This window comes from Megalobrama amblycephala, linkage group LG15 (assembly GCF_018812025.1).
Source record: "Megalobrama amblycephala isolate DHTTF-2021 linkage group LG15, ASM1881202v1, whole genome shotgun sequence".
Lineage (NCBI taxonomy): Eukaryota > Metazoa > Chordata > Actinopteri > Cypriniformes > Xenocyprididae > Megalobrama > Megalobrama amblycephala.
This window is the reverse complement of record NC_063058.1, coordinates 9819509-9844480: the sequence shown is the minus strand read 5'-3', so window position 1 is coordinate 9844480 and position 24972 is coordinate 9819509. Positions and strand designations below refer to the sequence as shown.

The 24972-nt window shown below is 35.7% G+C and overlaps 1 protein-coding gene across 2 annotated transcripts in view; it reads left to right on the top strand.

Annotated features, from left to right (window-relative positions):
- Positions 1-24972, top strand: part of otud7a (OTU deubiquitinase 7A) — a 106831-nt gene that overhangs the window by 39796 nt on the left and 42063 nt on the right. For both annotated transcript variants that reach the window (XM_048157810.1, XM_048157811.1), the window contains exons 2-3: positions 6218-6339; positions 13364-13494. In XM_048157810.1, coding sequence (XP_048013767.1) covers positions 13410-13494 — 85 coding nt within the window. In that variant the 5' untranslated portion in view covers positions 6218-6339; positions 13364-13409. The remainder of the gene's footprint in view (positions 1-6217; positions 6340-13363; positions 13495-24972) is intronic.

Genomic DNA, 24972 nt, shown 5'->3' with positions numbered 1-24972 from the left:
TTATATTATATTATATTATATTATATTATATTATATTATATTATATTATAATATAATATAATATAATATAATTGAAAAATATAAACTACATAATAATATAATGTATAATGTAATGTAAATTTTAACATACTATAATTTATATATATATATATATATATATATATATATATATATATATATATATATATATATATAATGTAATACACATATATGTAATAATACAAATTTATAATATTAAATATATATTGAAACCATTATGAGCAAATAATCACATAAATGAACATTATATTATATTATATTATATTATATTATATTCAAGTCAAATTTAATTGCATAGTGCTTTTCACAATATATATTGTTTCAAAGCAGCTTAACAGAAAATCATGATGTTAATGTTTATAATATTATATATATATATATATATATATATATATATATATATATATATATATATATATATATATATTTTTTTTTTTTTTTTTTTTTTTTTTTTTTGGGGGGGGCATATAAAAAGTAATAAAAATAAGAAAAAATTATATATTAAATAATTTAATTAATTAATTAATTAATATTAATAAGAATTATTTCATGTATAAATAATTAAACGAATATTTATATATATATATATATATATATATTTATATTTATATTATATATGATTATTATACATATTGCATCGTTTTTATTTAATTTAATATTTAATATATGTGTGTGTATGTGTATATAAATTATATCATGTTATATTGTACATAACATTATTACATCGTTACAACAATACTGTTGAATTTGTACAAAAAATATATTTAATATGTCTTTGTCTTTGTAATATTAGCGTTTTTGTGTGTTTTTATAACTTAACTTAAGTTGGATTAATAATTGTACACACACATGCACACTGACTCAATGTACATATTGTGGAGAAATTGTGAGTAATTGCTTCCCATAATTCTCGCGCTTGCTTTGCATATCAGTTGGGTGTGATGGCACATTTTTCCACCTCTGCCAGACGTCTGACACTCTGAAAATAAACCTCACAGCCTCTGAGCGCAATTCTGAAGGTTACCCTGTTAAATTTAGCCGTGGAAACATTGATGATCAGCGGGAGAACAGGGAAATGTGATGAATGAGTGCGTGGCTGTTGTTGATGGTGACAACGGCTTCTCTGTCGACTGTGAACGGTGTGGCAGAGGTGAGGCTTTGCAGCCATGTGGAAAGTGTTTTAGAGATTAGATCGTAGGTGGAGGTGAGAGCGAGGGTCTTTCTCGTGCTCACACTTTTACTGTGAATGTTTTCTAGCTTGTTAACGTGGGCTCATAAATACTAGAAGGCTGCAGGTCCTTGTGCGGCCAGGTCAGTGCAGCATTATGTGTAAACAAACTGGTTCATTTTTCTGTGAATGCACATGTGGGTGGAAGTTATATTTAAACAAAGTATGTTCTTTTTCCAGTTTTTCTAATTACCTCCATCTATACTTTTAAATGCTTTCTTCAGAAACTGTGGGTGTTCATTTCTGAAGAGAAAAAAGTTATCAAATTTAGCAGTGGCTGCAAGTTTGGCTCATTAAATTTGGCATCAAGGGAAATCAAACCCCTCTTGGACCCCTGAACGATTCCATTCAAGGATTTTGTTGTGTTTTTTTTTAACATTTTTTAACAATAAGGTTTCAGTTGTTAACATAATTTAAAGGTGCCCTAGAATTAAAAAATTGAATTTACCTCGGCGTAGTTGAATAACAAGAGTTCAGTACATGGAAAAGACATACAGTGAGTCTCAAACTCCATTGTTTCCTCCTTCTTATATAAATCTCATTTGTTTAAAAGACCTCCGAAGAACAGGCGAATCTCAACATAACACTGACTGTTACGTAACAGTCGGGATCATTAATATGTACGCCCCCAATATTTGCATATGCCAGCTCATGTTCAAGCATTAGACAAGGGCAGCCAGTATTAACGTCTGGATCGGTGCACAGCTGAATCATCAGACTAGGTAAGCAAACAAGAACAATAGCGAAAAATGGCAGATGGAGCAATAATAACTGACATGATCCATGATAACATGATATTTTTAGTGGTATTTGTAAATTGTCTTTATAAATGTTTCGTTAGCATGTTGCTAATGTACTGTTAAATGTGGTTAAAGTTACCATCGTTTATTACTGTATTCACGGAGACAAGACTGGTAATTTTTTTAAACACTTGCAGTCTGTATAATTCATAAACACAACTTCATTCTTTATAAATCTCTCCAACAGTGTAGCATTAGCCGTTAGCCATTGAGCACTATCAAACTCATTCAGAATCAAATGTAAACATCAAAATAAACACTGTACTTACGCGATTAGACATGCTGCATGACGAACACTTTGTAAAGATCCATTTTGAGGGTTATATTAGCTGTGTGAACTTTGTTTATGCTGTTTAAGGCAAGCGCGAGCTCCGTGGGCGGGGAGCATAAGCATTTAAAGGGACCGCAGCCTAAATCGGTTCATATTTAATGATGCCCCAAAATAGGCAGTTAAAATAATTAATTTGAAAAAATCTATGGGGTATTTTGAGCTGAAACTTCACAGACACATTCAGGGGACACCTTAGACTTATATTACATCTTTTAAAAAGACGTTCTACAGCACCTTTAACTACATAAGTTAACCTGAAAAACAATTAAAATACTAATAAAGCATTTATTAATCTTAGTTCATGTTAATTTCAGCATTCAACCTCTGATTGGCCATTGTGTTCACAAGCTCAACAGATATGTCTGTGATTGGCTTCAAGGATCAAAACAGGAGAGCGTTTAAATTTGAAATAAATATTTTTGGTCCATTTTTCGAGGAATAGAGTAAGACGGTAAATTTTGATAAATTCTGGTAAAATGAATTTGAAAATAAAATATTTTTAGGAGTGCATTCATATATAAAGGGCCGTAAATGGGGTAGAATTGACACAAGTCCCTTGACACTAGTCTTTCCTCTCTTCCTCTCTCAACCTCTTTTCCTAAAAGCCCTGACCTTTGACCCTTGGGCTAATGTAGATGTCCATCTCTTTGTCTGTCACTCTTCCCCAGTCTAATGCAGTGAAATGAGACTCAGCCATTCTATAAATGGCTTGTCAGAGCTGTGAGCCGTCATTCTGAGGGCTGAATGAAATGACAATGTACAGCATGCATAGCTGTGAATTATGTGTTGTGATTCTTTCTTCTTGAGGTTACAGCAGCTCAAAGGGCTCTTGCCGTAGAAACTGCTGACTTTTGGGCCTGCTGAAACATCAAATATGTATTGTGTATGCATATTATTTCTGTGCCTGTCGAATGACCTCATAATATACACAAACACACACATCTCTTATTCCACAAATTTACTTTAGTTGCTACTGTAAAACCATGATAAATTAGCATGGCATCTCTTTTCTGTTGTTTTATTTCTTATTTTTTAAGACACCGACTAATACCATTTTTAGATTAATAGACAAATGATTCATTCTCAAGAAATAGTCCTCTAAGTAACAACGACTCATATTCGGGTAGGTTGAAATCCTAGAACTGGTCCTGTGGTTTGTTCAAAAACATTAATATAAGCAAATGTATCTGACCTCTGAAGATACTTATCAGCCATTTTGTCCACAGAAGTATGGCTATTTCAGAAACACACACACACTATACTACACTTGCTCCGTCATCTCAGAAATACCTTAATAAATTCACTGTGATTCATGTCTGTTATCGGATGCTTGACAGGCTTTGTCATCTGTCATGAAGGAGAGTGATGTTCCTCTCTCATGGGACATGAGGACGAGTTCATGTAAAGCATTACATCACTGTGATCAGTGAATACCGGGCTCAAGTTTCTGTCTTCACTCGGCTCTCACATTCCTCATCTCTACTTCTTCAATTCTGATCTAATGAAATGTTCCATCTATCAAATATGGATCTCATTTTACACATTTTTGCTTTTTCCCCTGAATGTTATGAACATTTTTACTGCAGTATCGTTTTCAACATCTCAAATGATGGATTGTTTAACAGCATACTATAGTGTAAATTAAAGGAACACTCCACTTTTTTTTGAAAATAGGCTCATTTTCCAACTCCCCTAGAGTTAAACAGTTGAGTTTTACCATTTTTAAATCCATTCAGCCGATCTCCGGGTCTGGCGGTACCACTTTTAGCATAGCTTAGCATAAATCATTGAATCTGATTAGACCGTTAGCATCTCGCTCAAAAATGACCAAAGAGTTTCGATATTTTTCCTATTTAAAACTTTACTCTTCTGTAGTTACATCGTGTACTAAGACCGACGGAAAATGAAAAGTTGTGATTTTCTCGGAACTATACTCTCATTCCGGCGTATTAATCAAGGAACTTTGCTGCCGTACCATGGGTGCAGCAGGCGCAATGATGTTACGCAGCGTCTCTCACAAATGTCTCCATGGTTGCAAGGCAAGCAGGCGTAATATCATTGCTCCTGCTGCACCCATGGTACGGCAACAAAGTTCCTTGATTATTTCGCCGGAATGAGAGTATAGTTCCTAGCCATATCGGCCTAGAAAATCGCAACTTTTCATTTTCCGTTGGTCTTAGTACACAATGTAACTACAGAAGAGTCAAGTTTTAAATAGGAAAAATATTGAAACTCTTTGGTCATTTTTGAGCGAGATGCTAACGGTCTAATCAGATTCAATGAACTATGCTAAGCTATGCTAAAAGTGGTACCAGTTGGAAAATGAGCCTATTTTCAAAAAAAGTGGAGTGCTCCTTTAAGCAATAAGCCCCAAGAAGCCATGGTTTACAGTGAATTCATAACAACGCGCCTTAGCTGTTATAAATTCTGTAAACCACAGCTTCACAGGGCTTAATGCTTTTATGAAACAGTTACCACACAATACAAATATTAAAGCCAAAAAATATGTAGCAATGCAACTTTCATGAAGTAAAATCATTAAAAGGTTTCCTTCCGCTGGAAAAAAATAGTCCCTGACCGTGAACAGCAACAGAAGTTACATTATTATGCCATTAGATGGCGGCAAAGATTGTCTTTATGAGCGAGTCACTCAGTCGTAAAAATACTTTTATATTGAAACTTGTTGTGAACATGGAACAAGACGCAAATGAAAAATGCTTTGATTGTCAGCAGGGCACTGGAAATTCCCTTAACTGTTAAAAGGACAAGATATCGCAGTGGACATTCAAAGGATTTTTTATCATGAACATAGGACTGACCTGAAGGAAAATGCTAAATCTGAATGCAGTAGAACACTCTTCTACTAAGCTTCAATGAACAAAATCAATAGAGAACAAACATATATTTACGTTGCTAAGACAGACGCAGCAACATAAACACTCGCACACAGTTGCGCAACGATACTTATGTAATGTGGTCAGCTGTATGTTTTCAGGAATTTTTTTTCCGTCTTTGGCAATGAACTTTGGCTTTGCTAAGACTAATATCTTAGCTAAATATACAATTATATAATATTTTAACACTTTTTTTTGCAGAATTTGACCAATTTGAGGCTTGAAATGAAATGACAAGACAATAAAATATCCACATTAAGTGATATTTACCTTGATTTTTTCCTTTGAACTCATATTTCATCTCAAGCTTTTCATCACTGACAATGTTGCTTCCTTTGTAAAAAAAAAAAAAAAAAAAAGTTGACTAACTTTCGAAAAAACTGTGCCAAAACAGTTGGTTGTAATATGTGTAAAATTGACATTCATAAATAATTTTCACAATAAATATTGAAAAAATGTATGCTAATTTCACTAACTTAGATGATCATACATTTAAAAATGTAATATATGTTCTCAAAACTTTGAGGTCACTACGTTTTGTTTAAATACTTTTATTCGAAAAGGACATATTACATTTAAATGACATTAAAGACATTTAAAATGTTACAAAAGACTTCAAACAAATGCTGTTTTTTAAACTTTTCATTAAATAATCCTGAAAAATGTATCAGTTTCCACAAAAATAATGAGTAGCACAACTGTTTTCAACATTGTATCATTTCTGTATTCACAGCTGTGTTTTTAAGGGAATATTTGAACAAAAACAGCAATATAAGATTGCAGGGGTTTTTAAGAGGGTCAGTGGGATATTGGGTCACACTTGCGTAATGTGCCTAAAGTCAGACAACATTACTGTGGTTTATAGGGCACAAGAGTTTGTGAGATTTGTTCACTAATCGTTTTCTCTCTCGTTCTCTTTTTCTAGGCCTGCATTTGAGCCTGAGTCTTCCTCACCTGCCAGCCATGGACTAGACAGGAGGAGTGTGTGACCTCAGACATAACCATGGTGGTGAGGTGGCTGCTCAACTCCCATTGAGAACACAGAAAGTAAGAATGCCTTTATTCATGTGCTTGGCATTTATTCAGATTGTTTCACAGGAACATTACGATGCCCACGCGGAATCTGTTTCCACGGAAGCCTGATAAAAGCAAATTTACATAGAATTTTAATAACCGCCACTGGATAATTTCATTGACATATTTCTGCACCGCATGTGTTTATTTACCTGGGCAAAAAACAAAACTTAAAAAAAAGTTATGTAAATGTTAAAATAATATACATTTTGTAGTCATGGTGAGCTGCTAGAAATTGTTCTTTGTATAATATATATATATATATATATATATATATATATATATATATATATATATATATATATATATATATATATATATATATATATATGATGGTATACAGCAAATATATATATTATATATATTATATTATATTATATTATATTATATTATATTATATTATATTATAAAACGGTTAGTTCCTGTCCTTGATTCTGATTGGTCAATAGCTGTGTTTTATTCACGATAAAACACGGCTATGACCGCTTCACTCAACGGTTCTGTGTATCATCACACCCTTAGCAACCACTCTTAGCAACATAAACTGTATGTTCTCAATTGATATTGTTCATTGAAATGTACTGTATTATGTAGAAAAGTATTGTGAGAAAGGGATTGAGTGAGCGAGTTTATTACCTGCATTCAGATTTAGCATTTTCCTTCAGGTCAGTCCTATGTTCATAATAAAATATTAATAAAAAATATAAAAAAATAATAAAAAATAATAATAAAAAAATCTGTTTAAATGTCCGATCATCTTGTCCTTTTAACAGTTAAGGGGTTTTCCCATGACTGACAGAGCTAGTCAAAGAATTTGTCAGTTGTATCTAGTTCCATGTTCACAACAATTCAGTCTTTTCAATGTAAAAGTCTTCGCTACTGACTGACACACGCATAAAGACAGTCTTTGCCGCCATCTAATGGCGTAATAATGTAACTTCTGTTGCTGTTCACAGTCAAGGACTATTTTTTCCGGCGGAGGGAAGGCTTTTAGTAAGAGTTTAATTCATGAAAGTTGCATTGTTACATATTCTTGGCTTTAATATTTGTATTGTGTGGTAACCCTTGGCTAGTGCTGTATTGTGAATAAGTCACAGCTAAAGGGGTTGCAGGCTAACAACCGTGACTTATTCACAATACAGTACAGCCTCGAGTATCATATTGCTTATATTATATTTCTGTTATCAGCACCCAAATGGGCACAAACGATTTCAAAATGTGCTTTGAAAAACTAGCAGAAAGCATTTATTTTAAAAAAATTAATTGGCTGTGGCCACCTGATATACATCTAGGATAAACTCCACCATAACTCACACTGAATCTAGATCTTAAACACATGCTAGCAAGGAAATTTGGCTGAGATTGTACTAAACTTTTGATATATTTATGTTTGAGTTTTATTGGATGAAGTTCATTGTGATGGTATTTGCCTTTATATATATTACAGAACTGGTCAGGCAGTGGGCAGTTCATGTGAGGTGTTTTATAAACAGTTATATCCAAATACATTCTGGAACCGCTGGATATTTTGAGCTAATGGTTTGAGTGCTTTACTGAACTGGTTTTGCTTACGATGAGGCCCAGCGCAGCCCCACATGTACCTCACAATGCAAAGAGCAGGATGGAAGTGGGTCAGCTAAACTGCTGCTAAAGTGCTGGGATTTCTGATAAATAATGCAAGGCAATGCAATGTTGGAGATATATGTTTTTGATGTTAAAACACAGAAACGTCTAAAGATAGATATATACAGGTTCAGGATTAGCCATTTCTTTGTTATTTGCTTATCTTTTGAATTGTGATAAGTAGAGCTGCACAATATATATATATATATATATATATATATATATATATATATATATATATATATATATATACATATTGAAATAAAATCAATATGGCAATATGGCTTGTGATTAAATTAAATATATTTCAGAGTGAAGCACAGCATTTACAAAAAAAAAGCTTGATTGTTTAACGTTTGAAAATTAAGAAATAAGAAAAACAGTACAATAGTATTATTACAATATATTTCTTATTTTTATATATTATTTAATAATATACACAATAAAATCATAATAATTATAATGATTAACAATAAATAATAATTATTATTTTATGATCATATTGAATTGATCAAAAATTGGGAATGTGGCATTTCAAGTGAATAGTTTTTTGCCGTTTTTTTTTTTTTTTTTTTTACTTTCACTTTCTGCTTACCTTTCAGTAAAGGTTTGAATTGCTTCTTGTAAAAAGTAAACCCAAGTATGAACACCCACATTTTTCATGTTTGCTCAGCCTTCCTCAAAGCAAAATTAAAAAAAAATAAAAATAAAAATTATATACATATATTTTATGCACTCCTCTCAAAAAAAATCACCCCACTCACTCTTGAATGATTAATTCTTTCCAAATAGAGCTATTCAAGTCATCTGGTGAAAATATATTTTCATATTGCAATGTATATTGCAGAAAAACAAAATATTGCAATTTTCCAATATCATGCAGCCCTAATAGTAAGTATGATATATATGTACAAAAGAAGTACTGTACTTAGAAAAAGGGGCAAGTAGGTTTTGTCCTTGACATGATTACCCTACTAACTTTCTTAATGAATCTATAAGCAATAAATGAATCTATAAGCAAATTGTCTATCATTTTTACCACTGAATATTGAGGTATATATTTGTACACTGTAAAAAATGTCTGTGTAAAATAACGATAATGTGCTGGCAGCAGAGTCGCCAGCAATCTATTGTAATCCTACGGTACGAATACTGTGAAATTGCTTTACAGCTTATTACCGTAAAAACAAAATACAGTATTTTACAGTACTTCAAAAACGCACCAGCCCACAATGCATTGCGTACTACAGCACAAAACCGTAATACATAAATACAGTAGATTACTGTTGAAAATGGGCTATAAATTAACAGTAGTTGCTTACTGTGAAAAATATTGCCCATAATGCATTGTTTTCTACAGCACATTACTGTTTTAATGGAAAACAGTATGTTACTGTCAGAATTTGGCTGGTTTTTTTACAACATTTTTTTACAGTGTGTGTGTATATATATATATATATATATATATATATATATATATATATATATATATATATATATATATATATATATATATACAGTACAGTCCAAAAGTTTGGAACCACTAAGATTTTTAATGTTTTTAAAAGAAGTTTCGTCTGCTCACCAAGGCTACATTTATTTAATTAAAAATACAGTAAAAAACAGTAATATTGTGAAATATTATTACAATTTAAAATAACTGTTTTCTATTTGAATATATTTCACAAAGTAATTTATTCCTGTGATGGCAAAGCTGAATTTTCAGCATCATTACTCCAGTCTTCAGTGTCACATGATCCTTCAGAAATCATTCTAATATGCTGATCTGCTGCTCAAGAAACATTTAATGTGTACAATTGTACAAAATATTTGTGTACAATATTTTTTTTCAGGATTATTTGATGAATAGAAAGTTCAAAAGAACAGTGTTTATCTGAAATCTAATCTTTTGTAACATTATAAATGTCTTTACTGCCACTTTTGATTGATTTAATGCATCCTTGCTGAATAAAAGTATTCATTTCTTTAATTTCTTTTCAAAAAAATAAAAATAAAAATTCTTACTGACCCCAAACTTTTGAACGGTAGTGTATAATGCTACAGAAGCTTTGTATTTCAGATAAATGCTGTTCTTTTGAACTTTCTATTCATCAAGGAATCCTGAAAAAAAAAGTACACAACTGTTTTCAACATTGAAAATAATCATAAATGTTTATTGAGCAGCAAATCAGAATATTAGAATGATTTCTGAAGGATCATGTGACACTGAAGACTGGAGTAATGATGCTGAAAATTCAGCTTTGCATCACAGGAATAAATTACTTTGTCAAATATATTTAAATAGTACACAGTTATTTTAAATTGTAATAATATTTCACAATATTACTGTTTTTTACTGTATTTTTAATTAAATAAATGTAGCCTTGGTGAGCAGACGAAACTTCTTTTAAAAACATTAAAAATCTTAGTGGTTCCAAACTTTTGGACTGTACTGTATATATATATATATATATATATATATATATATATATATATATATATATATATATTTTTTTTTTTTTATTATGTTATATTGTATATTTTTATTTTCCCCCATTACTACACAGTTTGTGTAAAGGTCATCAGGCTGTATTTGAATATGTCGTTCAGTCATCTGTTTGAACCTGACAACATCTGGGAGCACAAATGTGACCTATCAAAAAGCACAAAAAGAAGCAGCCTCCGGTATTGTTAATGTGCTCATTCTTTTAGAGGATGAATGGTCTAATCTTACATTTAATTCTGCAGGGTTAGTCAGGCTTCTCTAATGGCTGTAGCAGAATGTTATTACAGGTTTTGTAGTCTTACTCAAAGTGCATTGGATTTGTATAATTTGGAAATTCGCTCTCGGCTGTTCGGTTTAGATTAGTGGCCGAAAACATGCTCATGCAAGTATGCAAACACAGGTGTGAATGGTTGACCAGTGCATTCTGAGAATAAAATCTCATTGAACATACTTAAAGGGTTAGTTCAACCAAAAATGAATATTCTGTCATTTATTACTTACCCTCATGCTGTTCCACACCCGTAAGACCTTCGTTAATCTTCGGAACACAAATTAAGATATTTTAGTTGAAATCCGATTGCTCCGTGAGGCCTCCATAGGGAGCAATGACATTTTCTCTCTCAAGATCCATAAAGGTACTAAAAACATGTTTAAATCAGTTCATGTGAGTACAGTGGTTCAATATTAATATTATAAAGCGACGAGAATATTTTTGGTGCCCAAAAAAAACAAAAAAAACCGACTTATTTAGTGATGGACGATTTCATAACACTGCTTCAGGAAGATTCGGAGAGTAATGAATCAGTGTATCGAATCATGATTCAGATCGCGTGTCAAACTGCCAACGGCTGAAATCACATGACTTTGGCACTCCGAACAGCAGATTCGATACACTGATTCATTTGTGCTCCGATGCTTCCTGAAGCAGTGTTTTGAAATCGGCCATCACTAAATAAGTCATTATTTTGTTTTTTTTTTGGCACTCCAAAAATATTCTTGTTGCTTTATAATATTAATATTGAACCACTGTACTCACATGAACTGATTTAAATGTGTTTTTAGTACCTTTATGGATCTTGAGAGAGGAAATGTCATTGCTCCCTATGGAGGCCTCACAGAGCCTTCGGATTTCAACTAATATATCTTAATTTGTGTTCCGAAGATTAACGAAGGTCTCACGGGTGTGGAACAACATGAGGGTGAGTAATTAATGACAGAATTTTCATTTTTGGGTGAACTAACCCTTTAACATGCACTGTTGCTGTGTGTTGCTGTGATGGTAAAAATCAACATTTTTTAAGGATAAAATTTTTTTAAATTTTAATTTTAAATTTTAAATGAATTTCAAATTTATTTAAACATATTAAATAAGACATTTCTAACAGGTAAAGTAAATATAATGAATATATAAGCTAATATAGGTAATATATTTAGTGAAACACTCCCCTCTAGAGTTCTTTTCTCTAGTGAACTAACATGCTGTGGACACTGAATGACTTGCCTGAGGTAAATGTAATGCTACGTGAGATATTATTCTCAAGCTGTTTTATTGATGTCTTTACGCAGTTGAAACACAGGTTGAGAGATTACACGTAAACATATCTATGTGTAGATCGTCTGTTCTTCTTATTCTTCTGCGCTTTTTCCTGTTGTGGCAGTTAGCAAACAGTGTTGCATTACCACACGTTACATGTTACATGTACCGTTACATCCCCAATATAGCCATATTTTTCTTTTTTTTATCATTGACAATCATTGCCCATTTGTATTGGGAACACATCATAAAGCATGTTTCGGGTCAGTGGTGGGAAGTTAAGCTTTTTCTGTTGCACTCAGTAGTGGGAAGTTAAGCTTTTTCTCCATTGTGGGCAGCTCCACATTCCTCTAATTTTTGTGTCACGCTTCGTAGACGGTACGGAAGCTGCTGGCCATCGGTCCGGTCGTCTGACACACAACACACGTGCACGGATAAACAGCCCTCTGTTATTGCAGCTAACCTGTAGGTGTTGCCTCCTCCCGCCAGCATAGTTGGTTTGGACTGATCTCACCAGCATCAAACAATGGCGCACTTCATAAGGCAATGACAAAAAAGGCCTTGAGCAGAATGTCAGCCAGTATAGCCCAGCATAAAAATCCCACACGCAGCCCGCATACTGTCATCACAGTGTTGAAATCTCACACCAGTCTGTCCGCTGTCCAGCGGTATGACTCACTCACATGGCCATGTGACACTGCGAACGCACCAAAACACACACACAACAGGTAATTGACCCACCACAACTTAATGTCTTTAGGCCCGTTCGCACCAAGAATGATAACTATAACAATAACTATTAGTGTCCACAGCATTGCATGATATTGCAATACACATATACTGCAGTTTTGTTGTCTGTCACTTTAAAAACTTGAGTGCATTTAAGGTCGGGTGGATTCTGATTGGCTGTCATTGTTTTTATCAGTTTTCATCTGGAAAAAAAAATCAACCTTAGTAACCTAAGCACAATATATCTCACTATTTCTTATCTCTAATTAAGCCACATTATGGCCAACAGCTGCGTCCCACGTTCTCTTTGGGAGTTTGTTAGTATTCCTAGCAGTACGGTGGGCTAATCATATCCAGGTGTCTCACCGTCAGCTGTTGTGAGATCAGTTTCCAGACACTCCTCTCAGTCATATCACTCATTCATCAGGCCACATTCATCTCTGATTAATCTGAATGTGATCAACTGCAACTTTAGAACTGCAAATAACAGCTTGACGTAATGGCAATGCTTCATTTTGTGCTCAGCCCTTGTTTTTTGTTGATGTTTTGTCTTTTATATTATGTTCTGGATTGATTATATGATAGTTTATGTTATTTCTTTGTAGATGAGAGTGTGAAGCTGCAGGGCAGGCAGCGCAGCCACATGATCCCATGACTCTGGACATGGATGCGGTCCTGTCAGACTTTGTTCGGTCCACAGGGGCAGAACCGGGTCTGGCACGAGACCTGCTAGAAGGTAAGAGATTTGCACGTTCTTTTTTCTCTTTTTTTTGTTTTTGGAATGATGTGCAAGTATTGGATGTCTATTTTTTATGTTTTAGTGCTTATTAGTTGTAGACGCCTAATGGTGCATTTAACAGTACCTCATTTAATGTCCCTAAAAATATTTAGGTCAGTCCTTACAAACTTCATCTACTAATGTTTTACAACCAATCCAAATATTTTTGGTCTTTATTTTAAACAGTATATCTTTTGTATATATTAGTGGTGTTTCCTTCAAGCCCATTGAGTTTTAACAGTCTTCCTAGACCGTGCCGTGGGTTTGGTCAGGGGTAATTGAGAATGAATAGGGAAAAGTCACATGAGAAGTGTCAGTGCCTCCATTGCACTATGACTGGCCATTCACGCGATAAATCCCACCTATGGTTTTCATGCAGGTTCTGCATCCACAAATCAGTTTGAACAAATATTGGTATTAATGGGAAGAGTAATTAAAAAGTGAAGAACTCACCAACTTAGATTTCACTGCTTTATGTCACCTCAAATGGCTTAAATGTAACCATGGTTCCCTGAGAAGGGAAAGAGATGCAGCGTCTGATGTTGACGCAGTGGGAATGCCTCAACTTTTCCAATCCTGATTGGTGCAACATCACCCTGTGACGCAATGTGCAGTACCTTAGAAAGCTATAAAGGATACCCGGAACAAAGCAAATTTAGCTTCTGACAGGCTAAAGCAAGCCGCTCTTAGGCAAGGAGACACAGTGTCTCATTCCTTTCTCAGGGAGCCATGGTTACAGTCATAACCTGAGACGTTCCCTTTTGAGGGAACACTGATGTCAGTGCTATGGGGAACGAAACTGCACCATACTGACAAAAAATGTGTGTGGGGAAGACCAGCCCTTGTCCTTCACCCTTGCCTCGACAGGACGTCTGCATAGTAACCGAGTCCCAAAGTACTCCTAGAAAAGTTGTCCTCTGAAATTGAGAAAGCATATTCTTTTTGGAGTTTAGTCTTACCCGCAAGAACCTTATGGGGGCTAAGACGACATCTTGATGCCGAATCGCCATCTCTTGAGACTGGGCTAGAATGCCCTGAAATCTCAGTGGAGCCAGAGCTGCATCCATGAACTTTGTGAAGGTGCGAGGGGACAATGCTAGACTGAAAGAAAAAACGCAATACTGGTAAGCTTTGCCCCCGAAAGCGAACCTAAAGAACTTCCTATGTTGAGGAAAGATGGAAATGTGGAGGTATGTGTCCTTTCCTATCGTGACAAACCAGTCCTCAGATCTGATTTGGTTCATGATAAGCTGAATTGTCAACATTTTGAACCTGTACCTCTTTAGAGTACGGTTTAACTGACGTAGATCTATCATGGGACATAACCCCCCATCCTTCTTTGGAACTATGAAGTACCAGCTGTAGAACCCGGAATCCCTTCTTGGGAGGAGGAACGTGCTCTATGTCCTCCTTCGCCAAGAGAGACTGAACTTCTTGTTCCAGCACCTGAGCCTGATCAGCGCTATTTGAGGCTAGCATATCCCATCATGCATTATGTTCGGGAACTCACATGCCCCGAAATCGCGAGATGTCAAGAAAAACATTCGACTGTAAGTTAAATTAATTATATATTACATATAATTTGGTAGTAAAATATAAAGTGTTACACATTTTATTGATGCAAAGATGGGTAGGCTGTGTGTATTTTGTACATCATTTGCAACTGCTTTTTATCACTTAAAGAAGCACCACAATTTTAATATTGTGTCTTCTGTTAGTTACATAGCGACCACTGAACAGCACTGGAAATAATATTTAAAAAAAAAAAAAAAAAAAAAAAAGCTCTGTAAACATTCTTTTGCTAGACTATAAGTGTGTCCCATCGGGTAATCAAAAGTTCTACACACACTTGCAGTCTTCATACCTACTTGAACACTTGAGCCAAATACAGGAAATACGTCATGTAAGTAGACAAGTGGTCAAGTGCAAAGTCCGCAAGTGTGGGTATTTGGACAGGGCTCTTGATTTGGGTTGATGCATAGATTGTCTCTTCTTCTTCTGCTCTTTTTCCGGTTGTGGCGGTTAGCAAACAGTGTTGCACTACCACGCTCGCCCCCTTGTGGATTGGAGTTATGCCTTTATGACTTTCATAAATGAAATTAGTCATTTGAATTAAATTTATAATGATATGACTCCTTCAGAGTTTTGTTGGTGTTACCTAATATAGTCAGGTCTATTGTAAATTGCTGAGCTTTACTAGATTTACAGTACTGCTGTGACAGTAATGTAGGCAATGATGATAGGCGTCTTTCCTTCTGTTTGTGTGCTGTCTGTGTGTCTAGGTTTGATTTTTTCCCCAGGTGTGCTTGTGTTGAATTTATGGTTCAGTCAAGCGCAAAATGCACCATCAAATCTACAGTGGCACTGTGCTTGAGATTTAATTCAAGCTAAGTTGTTTTCTCTAGTGTAGTGTGTTGATGTGCAACTTCTCTTTTAATGAAGTCTATTGTAATAACCTTTGTCTAGACCAGAGCACAGTATGCTTAGACCTGTGTTTCAACTGCCTGGTCCCTTTTGGCTCATTGATGATGCTTTCGACTCATTCCAGACTGTCCCAAGGGTTCTGGTTTTCTGCTGTGATAAGGGTTTTGTGCTGGTCTACTTTCTGCTCTGATTGGCAGCACGGAGGGCCTGCCACGGTGGGCGGCGGGGCAGATTTAGGGCCCAGTGTGATGGCTTTATGACCAGGCTCCCCCCAGGAGACCTTTGTGCCCATTGAGTGGAACTCATTGAGGAGTGGAGGGCCGCAGTCACTGGCACACAAGCGCACTTTGTCCTGAGGAGACGGGCCAAAGAGAGAAAGAGTGAGAGACATATCGACAAACAACAAGGCAAGGCTGAGGGGAGAGAAATATTCCGTCTATAGAAAAGAACAGGACAGAGAAGAGAGCCAGAAAAAGAAAAGAAGTGCACCCTTTTGAGAAACGATGTTCAAAGAAGAACAAGAGAACATGAAGGTGGAGAAGAATGAACTATATGGCTTTCAATCCTACAGCATCATAAACAGAATTATATGTTATAAAATCAATGTGCATTTTTATGATGGCAGACTTGACGACCACTATTTGTTATTTTCTTAGGATGCTGCTTTAGATGATAGCAGTGAGGCAGCTCATTAGATTTTGTGAAGCCAAAAAAAAGGGGGTACAACAACAAGAAAGTAGAAAAAATAAGAGAACAGTATTACTCCAGTATGACTTTTAGCTTTTAAGGCACTCAGGTTATAATGGGTGAATACAAGTGTACATATGTACCTAAACGCACACCTGCTTCAGCTTGGGCCTCACTCAGCATCAGCTATAGGTGGCTGTTCAGCTGCAAGTGTTGTCTTCACCTGCCTGGCCAAGGCCACCTCAATCTGAGGCCCACACCGTAGACCATCACACATCATCACATGATGATATTACTAATCTGTTTGGAGCCTGTTTTTAACAGAATGTTGGAGTAAAGAGAAACACATCAGTCTTACCCTGGTGATATTTCCAAGGACATTGGAAATTATTTTTGACAGGGACACTGTTATGGGTTGGTTAAATAAGTAAATGCATGATGAGGAATAATCCATTGAAAAGGTTTTGATGACACTCATTAGGAGAAATACAGAGAATATTAACCAAACCACTTCAAACAAAGACGAACAGAGAATGGATGAGAACACAGGGTTTAAATACATGGAGAAAACAAAGGTAACTAATGAGTTTATTAATGAGACAACAGGTGAACAGAATGATAAATCAAAGAACTGACTAACGCATACTAAATCTATAGGTCACAGGGAGACAGGGAAGACAGAACAAAAAGGAAACTTGGCACACATGTGTACTTATATGTATATATTGGGGCTTCCGCACCGAATAGTTCTAGAAACTCAGTTATAGGAACTAGCCACTAGGATAGTTCCCAGAAAACTAATTTCTCCCCCGGGCCATGTTCCTGGTTGCATTCGCATCGGGAATAGGAACTATGAAGTGGCCGACAATGGCGTCTTTAAGTGCGGCATTTACAAACATTAAAAACTGAATGGAGGATGCCGTGATCGGAGTTGTGTTTGTTGTGGGTTTCGTGATAACGGAGATGGAATGTAAACGCATAATTTAAGTGACTGAAAGAGCAAAAATTGGGGCTAAGAGACAAAATCTCCTGTGACAACTTTTGGTATTACATATCATCGAGGCGGAGAAGACAACACAACCCCGCAGACAACAGGTAAATGCCGTTATCGCTGGTTTCCATGTTCGTGAAGTAAATATGTTTACACGGCTTTTTAAAAATGCCAGTGTTTGACATGCGTTCGGCCAATCAATGTACACTTACGTCACTGATAGTTCCTATAGTGCTGGTTTAGACCCAACTCTGAAGTAGGAGCTAATTTAGTTCCCCCAAAAGGAGTTCCCAGTTCCTAGTTCCTGCGGTGCGAACATGGCAAAATCCAAGTACTTCAGCCAATAGTTTTAGGAACTATGAAAAGGTTGCTCTGGTGCGAAAGCCCCTTATGATGCAACCGCTACTTCATTTCCATAGATTAAGCAGGTTGCTGAGTGTTTTGTCCGATCCAGCATTTATTCTCCATAAATCATGTCATATATTAGAGTGAATGCACTGAACCAGCTATTTTAGATGTTGCATAAGCAATCCTACTATCTCTGTGCTAATGTGCATTTAAACCCTTCTCTGAGGACTCTGTTAATAGATAGCTGTTAAATGCTTATAGCAAGCATGTTCCTCAGAAAAAAAGATCTAGGATCAGCACCTCCCTGCCCCAATCTATCCTTAGCAATTGCAAAAAACCCACAAGACTGTTCTCAGATCAGTTCTAACTGCTCTAATGTGAGGCACTGCTGTAAAAACAGTGAGGCTGAGGCTTGTTATTCAGAATTAGCAGTTTGTTAATGCTCTTTTAATGGCCCCACCGCTGACATTTCACTCCAACGAAAACAATCCTGCCTCTAACAAGCTGTAGTTATGAATGAAAAGGTTATGAAGTGCCTTCAGTCCTCCCGCTAGATCCCAAATAAATGACTCCACTGCAGTCAAGCAAAACATACTTTGTACCCAAAAAAGCTTGGGGAAACAAACTCTATCCACATGTTTATGGCTTATTAGGCCTGGAAATAAAATTGTGATTTTCTCCCACTGTGTGGTTATGTAATTGTATCACAGAAGTTTTTAAACGTGATGCTGAGCTGGTTCCCAGAAAGCAAACGGCAGGAATGTCCTCAACATCCCTCGAAAGGGTCGAACGTCTCTTCCATGCATACGCACAGGAAGAAGTGGAAGTATTGAACGGGAGCATGTAATGAGACATAAACTGGACTACTTAGTCAAAGGCTGGCCGCAAGTGCAGACCCTGCCAGCTGTCAGCATCCCAGCCATCACGCACACTCTCAAGTGCTCACGAAGCACTGCACGGACCGATATATTTATGTAACATGCACTCAGTAACCTCTGTATATGTCTGCAATGCCTTGTTTGTGCCGCCATGTTGCTATATTACTAGTAGGCGTTTTCGCCGCTGGTTTATAGCTTCTGAAAGTCTGATCACAAATTATTTGGAAACACCCACAACATACCAATAGTCTCTGTCTCTCATGCCACTTTGTGCCAGTCGTTTGGTCACTTCAAGTCACAGAGTGTGAACGGCCCTTTATTGGTCTAGAGATTGAGACACTGCAGGTGTATGTGTCTGTTTAAAGCTGACTGCAGTGCATCCCAGCAAACACAGAATATTCCCTTAATGTTCCCATTTGGTTATTTTTTTGGGAACCAAATAAGAATGTTCTGGGAGCATTCTTTGTAGGTTCTTTTTATAACCAAAAATGAACCTTCCCAGAACATTGAGGTTTTTTTTAACCTAAAGAGAACTTATACAGAATGTTCTCCAATGGTTATTTTTGGGTTTTATTTGGTAACACTTTAGTTTAAGTTCTAATTCTCACTATTAACTAGTTGCTTATTAGCATGCATATTGCTTTTTATTAGTACTTAATAAGCGGTAATTAGGAGTTTGAGGCAAAATTCGTAGTTAAAGGATTAGTTCGCTTTAATGAAAATTACCCCAAGATTTACTCACCCTTAAGCCATCCTAGTTGTATATGGGGGGGTGGGTGTGTGGGGTAATAAAGGCCTTCTGAAGTGAAGCGATGCATTTGTGTAAGAAAAATATTCATATTTAACAAGTTATTATGTTAAATATTTAGCTTCTGCCAGACCGCCTTCCTTTTTCACAAAGTGTAGGACGTAGTGTAAGCGTTTTGAACTGCGAGAGGCATTACTTTTCCCTCGTAAACTGAATATGGTTGGTGGTAGGGCTGGGACAATACATCGATTCTCGATTGATACAATGAATCTGGATCGATCCTGATATTGTCCTGTAGAATCAATTCTGAGCTTAGTTTTAACAGCAGATGGCGCTCTAGGTTAGTTTTTAACCACACACTTTCAAATGCTCATAAAGAAGAGTGCTGGAGAGCGCTAGTGCATTCGTAGTCATGTAAGAGGTTAAATATACTTGCACCTCAGCTCAGAATGCTTTTATAATGTGAGATTTATAATTCGCTTCAACCTTTTTGAACTTTATGAATGACTATTTTAGGTTTAAGTGATGTGTGTAAAGGAACTGGAAGCAGGCAGAGAATGAGTGTTTCTAAAGCATGTATAGTACAGTGTTAAAGGTCCCGTTCTTCGTGATCCCATGTTTCAAACTTTAGTTAGTGTGTAATGTTGTTGTTAGAGTATAAATAAAATCTGTAAAATTTTAAAGCTCAAAGTTCAATGCCAAGCGAGATATTTTATTTAACAGAAGTCGCCTACATCGAACGGCCAGTTTGGACTACATCCCTCTACTTCCTTCTTTAATGACGTCACTAAAACAGTTTTTTGACTAACCTCCGCCCACAGGAATACACAAGAGTTGCGTTTGTAGAGTGTGTTTGTCGCCATGTCGTCGAAGCGCTGTTATTTTCATCCCGCAGTCCAATCACCGGGTCTGATTCCGGCTCAAATTGATAGGGTAAAATTAAAGACATGTTTACAATAACACTGAGCGCATGCATCTCCACGTTATGGTAAGAGGCGTGACCTTTCCGGGCAAGATGCGCTAAACTGCTGTCAAATCACAACACAGGAACCGCTGGTACAATCAGAACTCGTTACGTATTTCTGAAGAAGGGAATTCATAGAACAAGGAAGTCATCAGCCCGTTTTTATGACAGTGGAAACAGCGGTATACAGATAAGTAAATTATGTGAAAAATACTGTTTTTTTTTACACACGAAACATGAACACGTTATAATGCACACTATAAACACAATCAAAGCTTCAAAAAAACACGAAAAACGGGACCTTTAATTTCGTTGACGAATAATTTTCGTCATAATTTTCGTCAACGACATTTTTTCACGGACGAAAACGAGACGATGACTAAATAAAAATGCGTTTTGAATGACTAAAACTATGACTGAAATCTACTCTAATTTTCGTTAATGAATAAAAACGAGATGAAAATGAAAGAGAGGGACAATTTGGGAAGATATCTCTTCAGGACTGCTGTCCTGTGTGGAAGATACGCACATTTGAAGTGTAACGTGCTGATCTAACCACGGGAAACGCGGCGCTATTGCGCCCTCTACAGGTTCGCGCAGCGGCACTTCAAACTGCTTTGCAATTAATGAATAGCGCACATTTATGCCAAGCGATTGCTTATAAGCTAATGTTGATGAATTATGACAATGTTTACTACACAATGTTTATATGGTAGGATGTTTTAGACGGTTGTAAGAATGCATATTTATCGCCCTCATGAACAGCCTGCTACAGTGCAGACATTTCAGAATAAGAGTCACGGGGTATTTCGGGATGGTTTATAATTATTATTTTTCCTGGTCATTATTGTTATTTTGTTTACACAATAAACTGTATTTAATTTAATTTCTATTTAATTCATAGTAAACTACTGTATCTTATGTCACAGGAAGGAAAGACTAAGAACATTATTTGACACATTATTCAATATATTTTACAAGTATAAGGGTTATTATAGTTAACTAAACCTAAAACCAAAGAAATCTTCATTACTTGAAATAAACGTTAACTGAAATAAAAAAATAAATATATATATAAAAAATGTAAACTTCTAGTTTCTAAGCTTTAGCTTAACCTGAGGTATTAAAATAACAAACAGAAATAAAAACTTATAGACATTTAAAAGCAAAAACTAAAAGACATAAACACACAAAAAATTACTAAAACTTTTAACTAAAATTACAATGAAAGCAGAAAAACTAAATCAAATCTAATAAAAATTTTAAACGAAAACTATAATAGTACCTCAATGATAAGTGTGTAAATCCCTAAAAAAAGTACTGGATTTTGCTCTTTCGTGTCTTTTTGCACTTGAATGGTCAAAAACCATCCACTTTGGCGGTAGATTTAGTTGACTCAAATCTTATGATATTTAGTCGACTAAAACTAGACTAAAACTAAAACAATTTCCAATGACTAAAATATGACTAAAACTAAATGGCATTTTAGTTAAAAGACTATGACTAAAACTAAATCAAAATTTGCTGTCAAAATTAACACTGGTATAGTAGTGCCATCTGCTGTTTAAAAACTAAGCTCAGAATCGATTTGAGAGAGAGTCGCGATGGAGCCATGTGGAGTACGTTTATGATGGGTGCACTTTCTTAAGCTTCAAACTCGTTGCCTCCTTTAACCATTTTATAAGAGTGTATCTGTAGAGTGTGTCTTGAGAAGCGAAGGGGGGGGGGGGGGGGGGGTAACCTACAAACTGCTGAATAGGAGTAACTAGCATAAAAGCAATGATGCTAGCTACATTTTTGCAGCATGACTAGCCCAGCTGTTTTTCCAGTTTGATCATTTCTTCAGCTCACTTGGGCACAGAAAATACACTTCTGTTTAGTATTAAAACACACACACACACACACACACACACACAAAAAAAACAGAAACAAAACAGCTTGCTACTGAAGCTACATTATTTTGAAAACAGCTGGGCTAATCATGCTACTAAAAATGTAGCTAACTTCCCTGCTTTTATGCTAGTTACCCCTGATTGTTAGTTTGCAAGCTATTTTTTCCCCAGAAGTCTTTTCTCAAGACACGCTCCACAGACGACATGAGGCATCTAACACCAGGATCTTAGTAAGGGTGTGTATTGACTTCTAAACACTGTGTGCACCACTGTACACTAAAAACAGTCCGACCATAGTAAATTTGAGGTTAGATCAGTCTTCAATTTCTTTGTTAGTTCTGATACATCAGCTAACAGTCAGAGTAAATGTCATGTTTAGTGTGTCATGAACAAAACAGAGTCTATTTAATGGGCCTCATTCATGAAACAGAACACATTCTGTTTAAACTGTTTGTAAAACCATTCTTATGTAAATTCTTGCTTTAAATTTATTGTTGTTGTTTGTGTTTCATGAATGAGGTCCAGTATGTTGCAACTGGATTTGTCCCGAAGATATTTATGGGAATGCAGTGTCCGGTTGAATTGAAACGGACATTGCATGACTGCATTCTTGTCGCTTTTAAACTAGTTTTCATTTCTATAAAATAAAACATTCTGTTTACTCAGACTAATTTTATATATATTTCTGAAAAATAAAGTTTATGGTTATGAAAAATTAAACATTTCAGCATTTGAAAAAGTTATTTTATTTAGGCTGTAATAATAAAACCAAAAAATAACTTGTGGGGAATTTGCAAATTTCATAAAAATAAAAGGTCACACTTTAGTCTCCAAATCACACTATTAACTAACCATTAAAGGATTGGTTCACTTTAAAATGAAAATTATCCCAAGATTTACTAACCCTGAAATGACATTAAAGTATATTTTAGTTGACCATAAATGCTTGTCAGTACTTTCGGCAGTACAAATAATCATAAAATTATGTATAAATATGTACTTAAAGGGTTAGTTCACCCAAAAATGAAAATTCTGTTATTAATTACTCGAAGCTTTACGAATCTTTTGTTTCGAATCAGTGGTTCGGAGCGCATATCAAACTGCCAAAGTCACGTGAACCATTGAAATTCTGAAACATTTCGAAACCCTTATAACGTAACGAAGCCTTGTTTACTGAAATCACGTGACTTTGGCAGTTTGACACGCACTCTGAACCACTGATTCGAAACAAAAGATTCGTAAAGCTTCAAAGCTTCATGAAGCAGTGTTTTGAAATCGCCCATCACTAGATATTGTTCAATAAAGTCATTATTTCGTTTTTTTTGGCACACAAAAAGTATTCTTGTCGCTTTATAACATTAAGGTTGAACCACTGTAGTCACATGAACTGTTTTAAATACGTCTTTAGTATCATTGAAAGTGTAAATTAACTTGCTGTCAATGCAGGCCTCACTTAGCCATCGGATTTTATCAAAAATATCTTAATTTGTGTTCTGAAGATGAATGAAGGTCTTATGGGTGTAGAACGACATGAGGGTGAGTAATTAATGACAGAATTTTCATTTTTGGGTGAACTAACCCTTTAAGTCATATGTAAGTTGGTCAAAAAAGCAGTCTAAAATGGAGCTACATTTAGTTTGCTTTAAAGTGTATATTATTTCCGTAATAAGTACCCTACTCTTTTTAAAATTATGCTAAAGTGTACTCTTTTTTTTTTTCACAAGGAAAGCTAACATAGTTACTTTTTGTTTGCGGTAGCTTAACTACTGTAAAAGTGTGCTTATAATACAATAGTCTTGGATTTTGCACTGACACCTACTGGCGTGGATGATTGGCATTGTTATGTGGTTGCTAAGGATATTGGGAAACGTTTGTGCTTCTCTAATACTGTTATAAAGCTAATATATATTCACAACAAAAATCTTACTCTTTCACCCTGACAAGACAAACAGTTGGAGCTCTTTGAGAACAAAATTTCTCACTGAACTTTTCACCTACCAAACCTAACAAAACTGCCCTCAGATCTGCCACAAGGCTCAAATGATCCTTGGCTGTGTGTTTAGGTCTGATTGACTGATAGATCGTGGCAGGGGAATGATGTGTCCCCGGTTGTCAGTGCCACTCATCATTAACACGTCATCCCACCTGGCTGTTGTTGCCCTCCAATGGCTCCCTGCGGAACCACCATCACAGAAGCTGTTGTGGAAAGCTGAGCGGGAAGGGCCTCGGTGTTTCATCTCAGGCACAGGCCCTTTGTACGCTTGTTCTGGGAAAAATGACTCAGCCGACACTGGCAGACATTTTGGTATGAGCCTTGTGCTCTATTCAGAGAGACACTATTGTGATTGAGAGATGACATTACATGATGGCTATTCAACAAGGCCCATTATAAAAAATAAAATAAAATTAAAATTCTTTAGTGTCACTAATGAAGGTATATTTGTGGTTTATGAGGGGTGTATTGTCACCCTCTAAAGGACTGATAAGGTATCACAACTACTAGT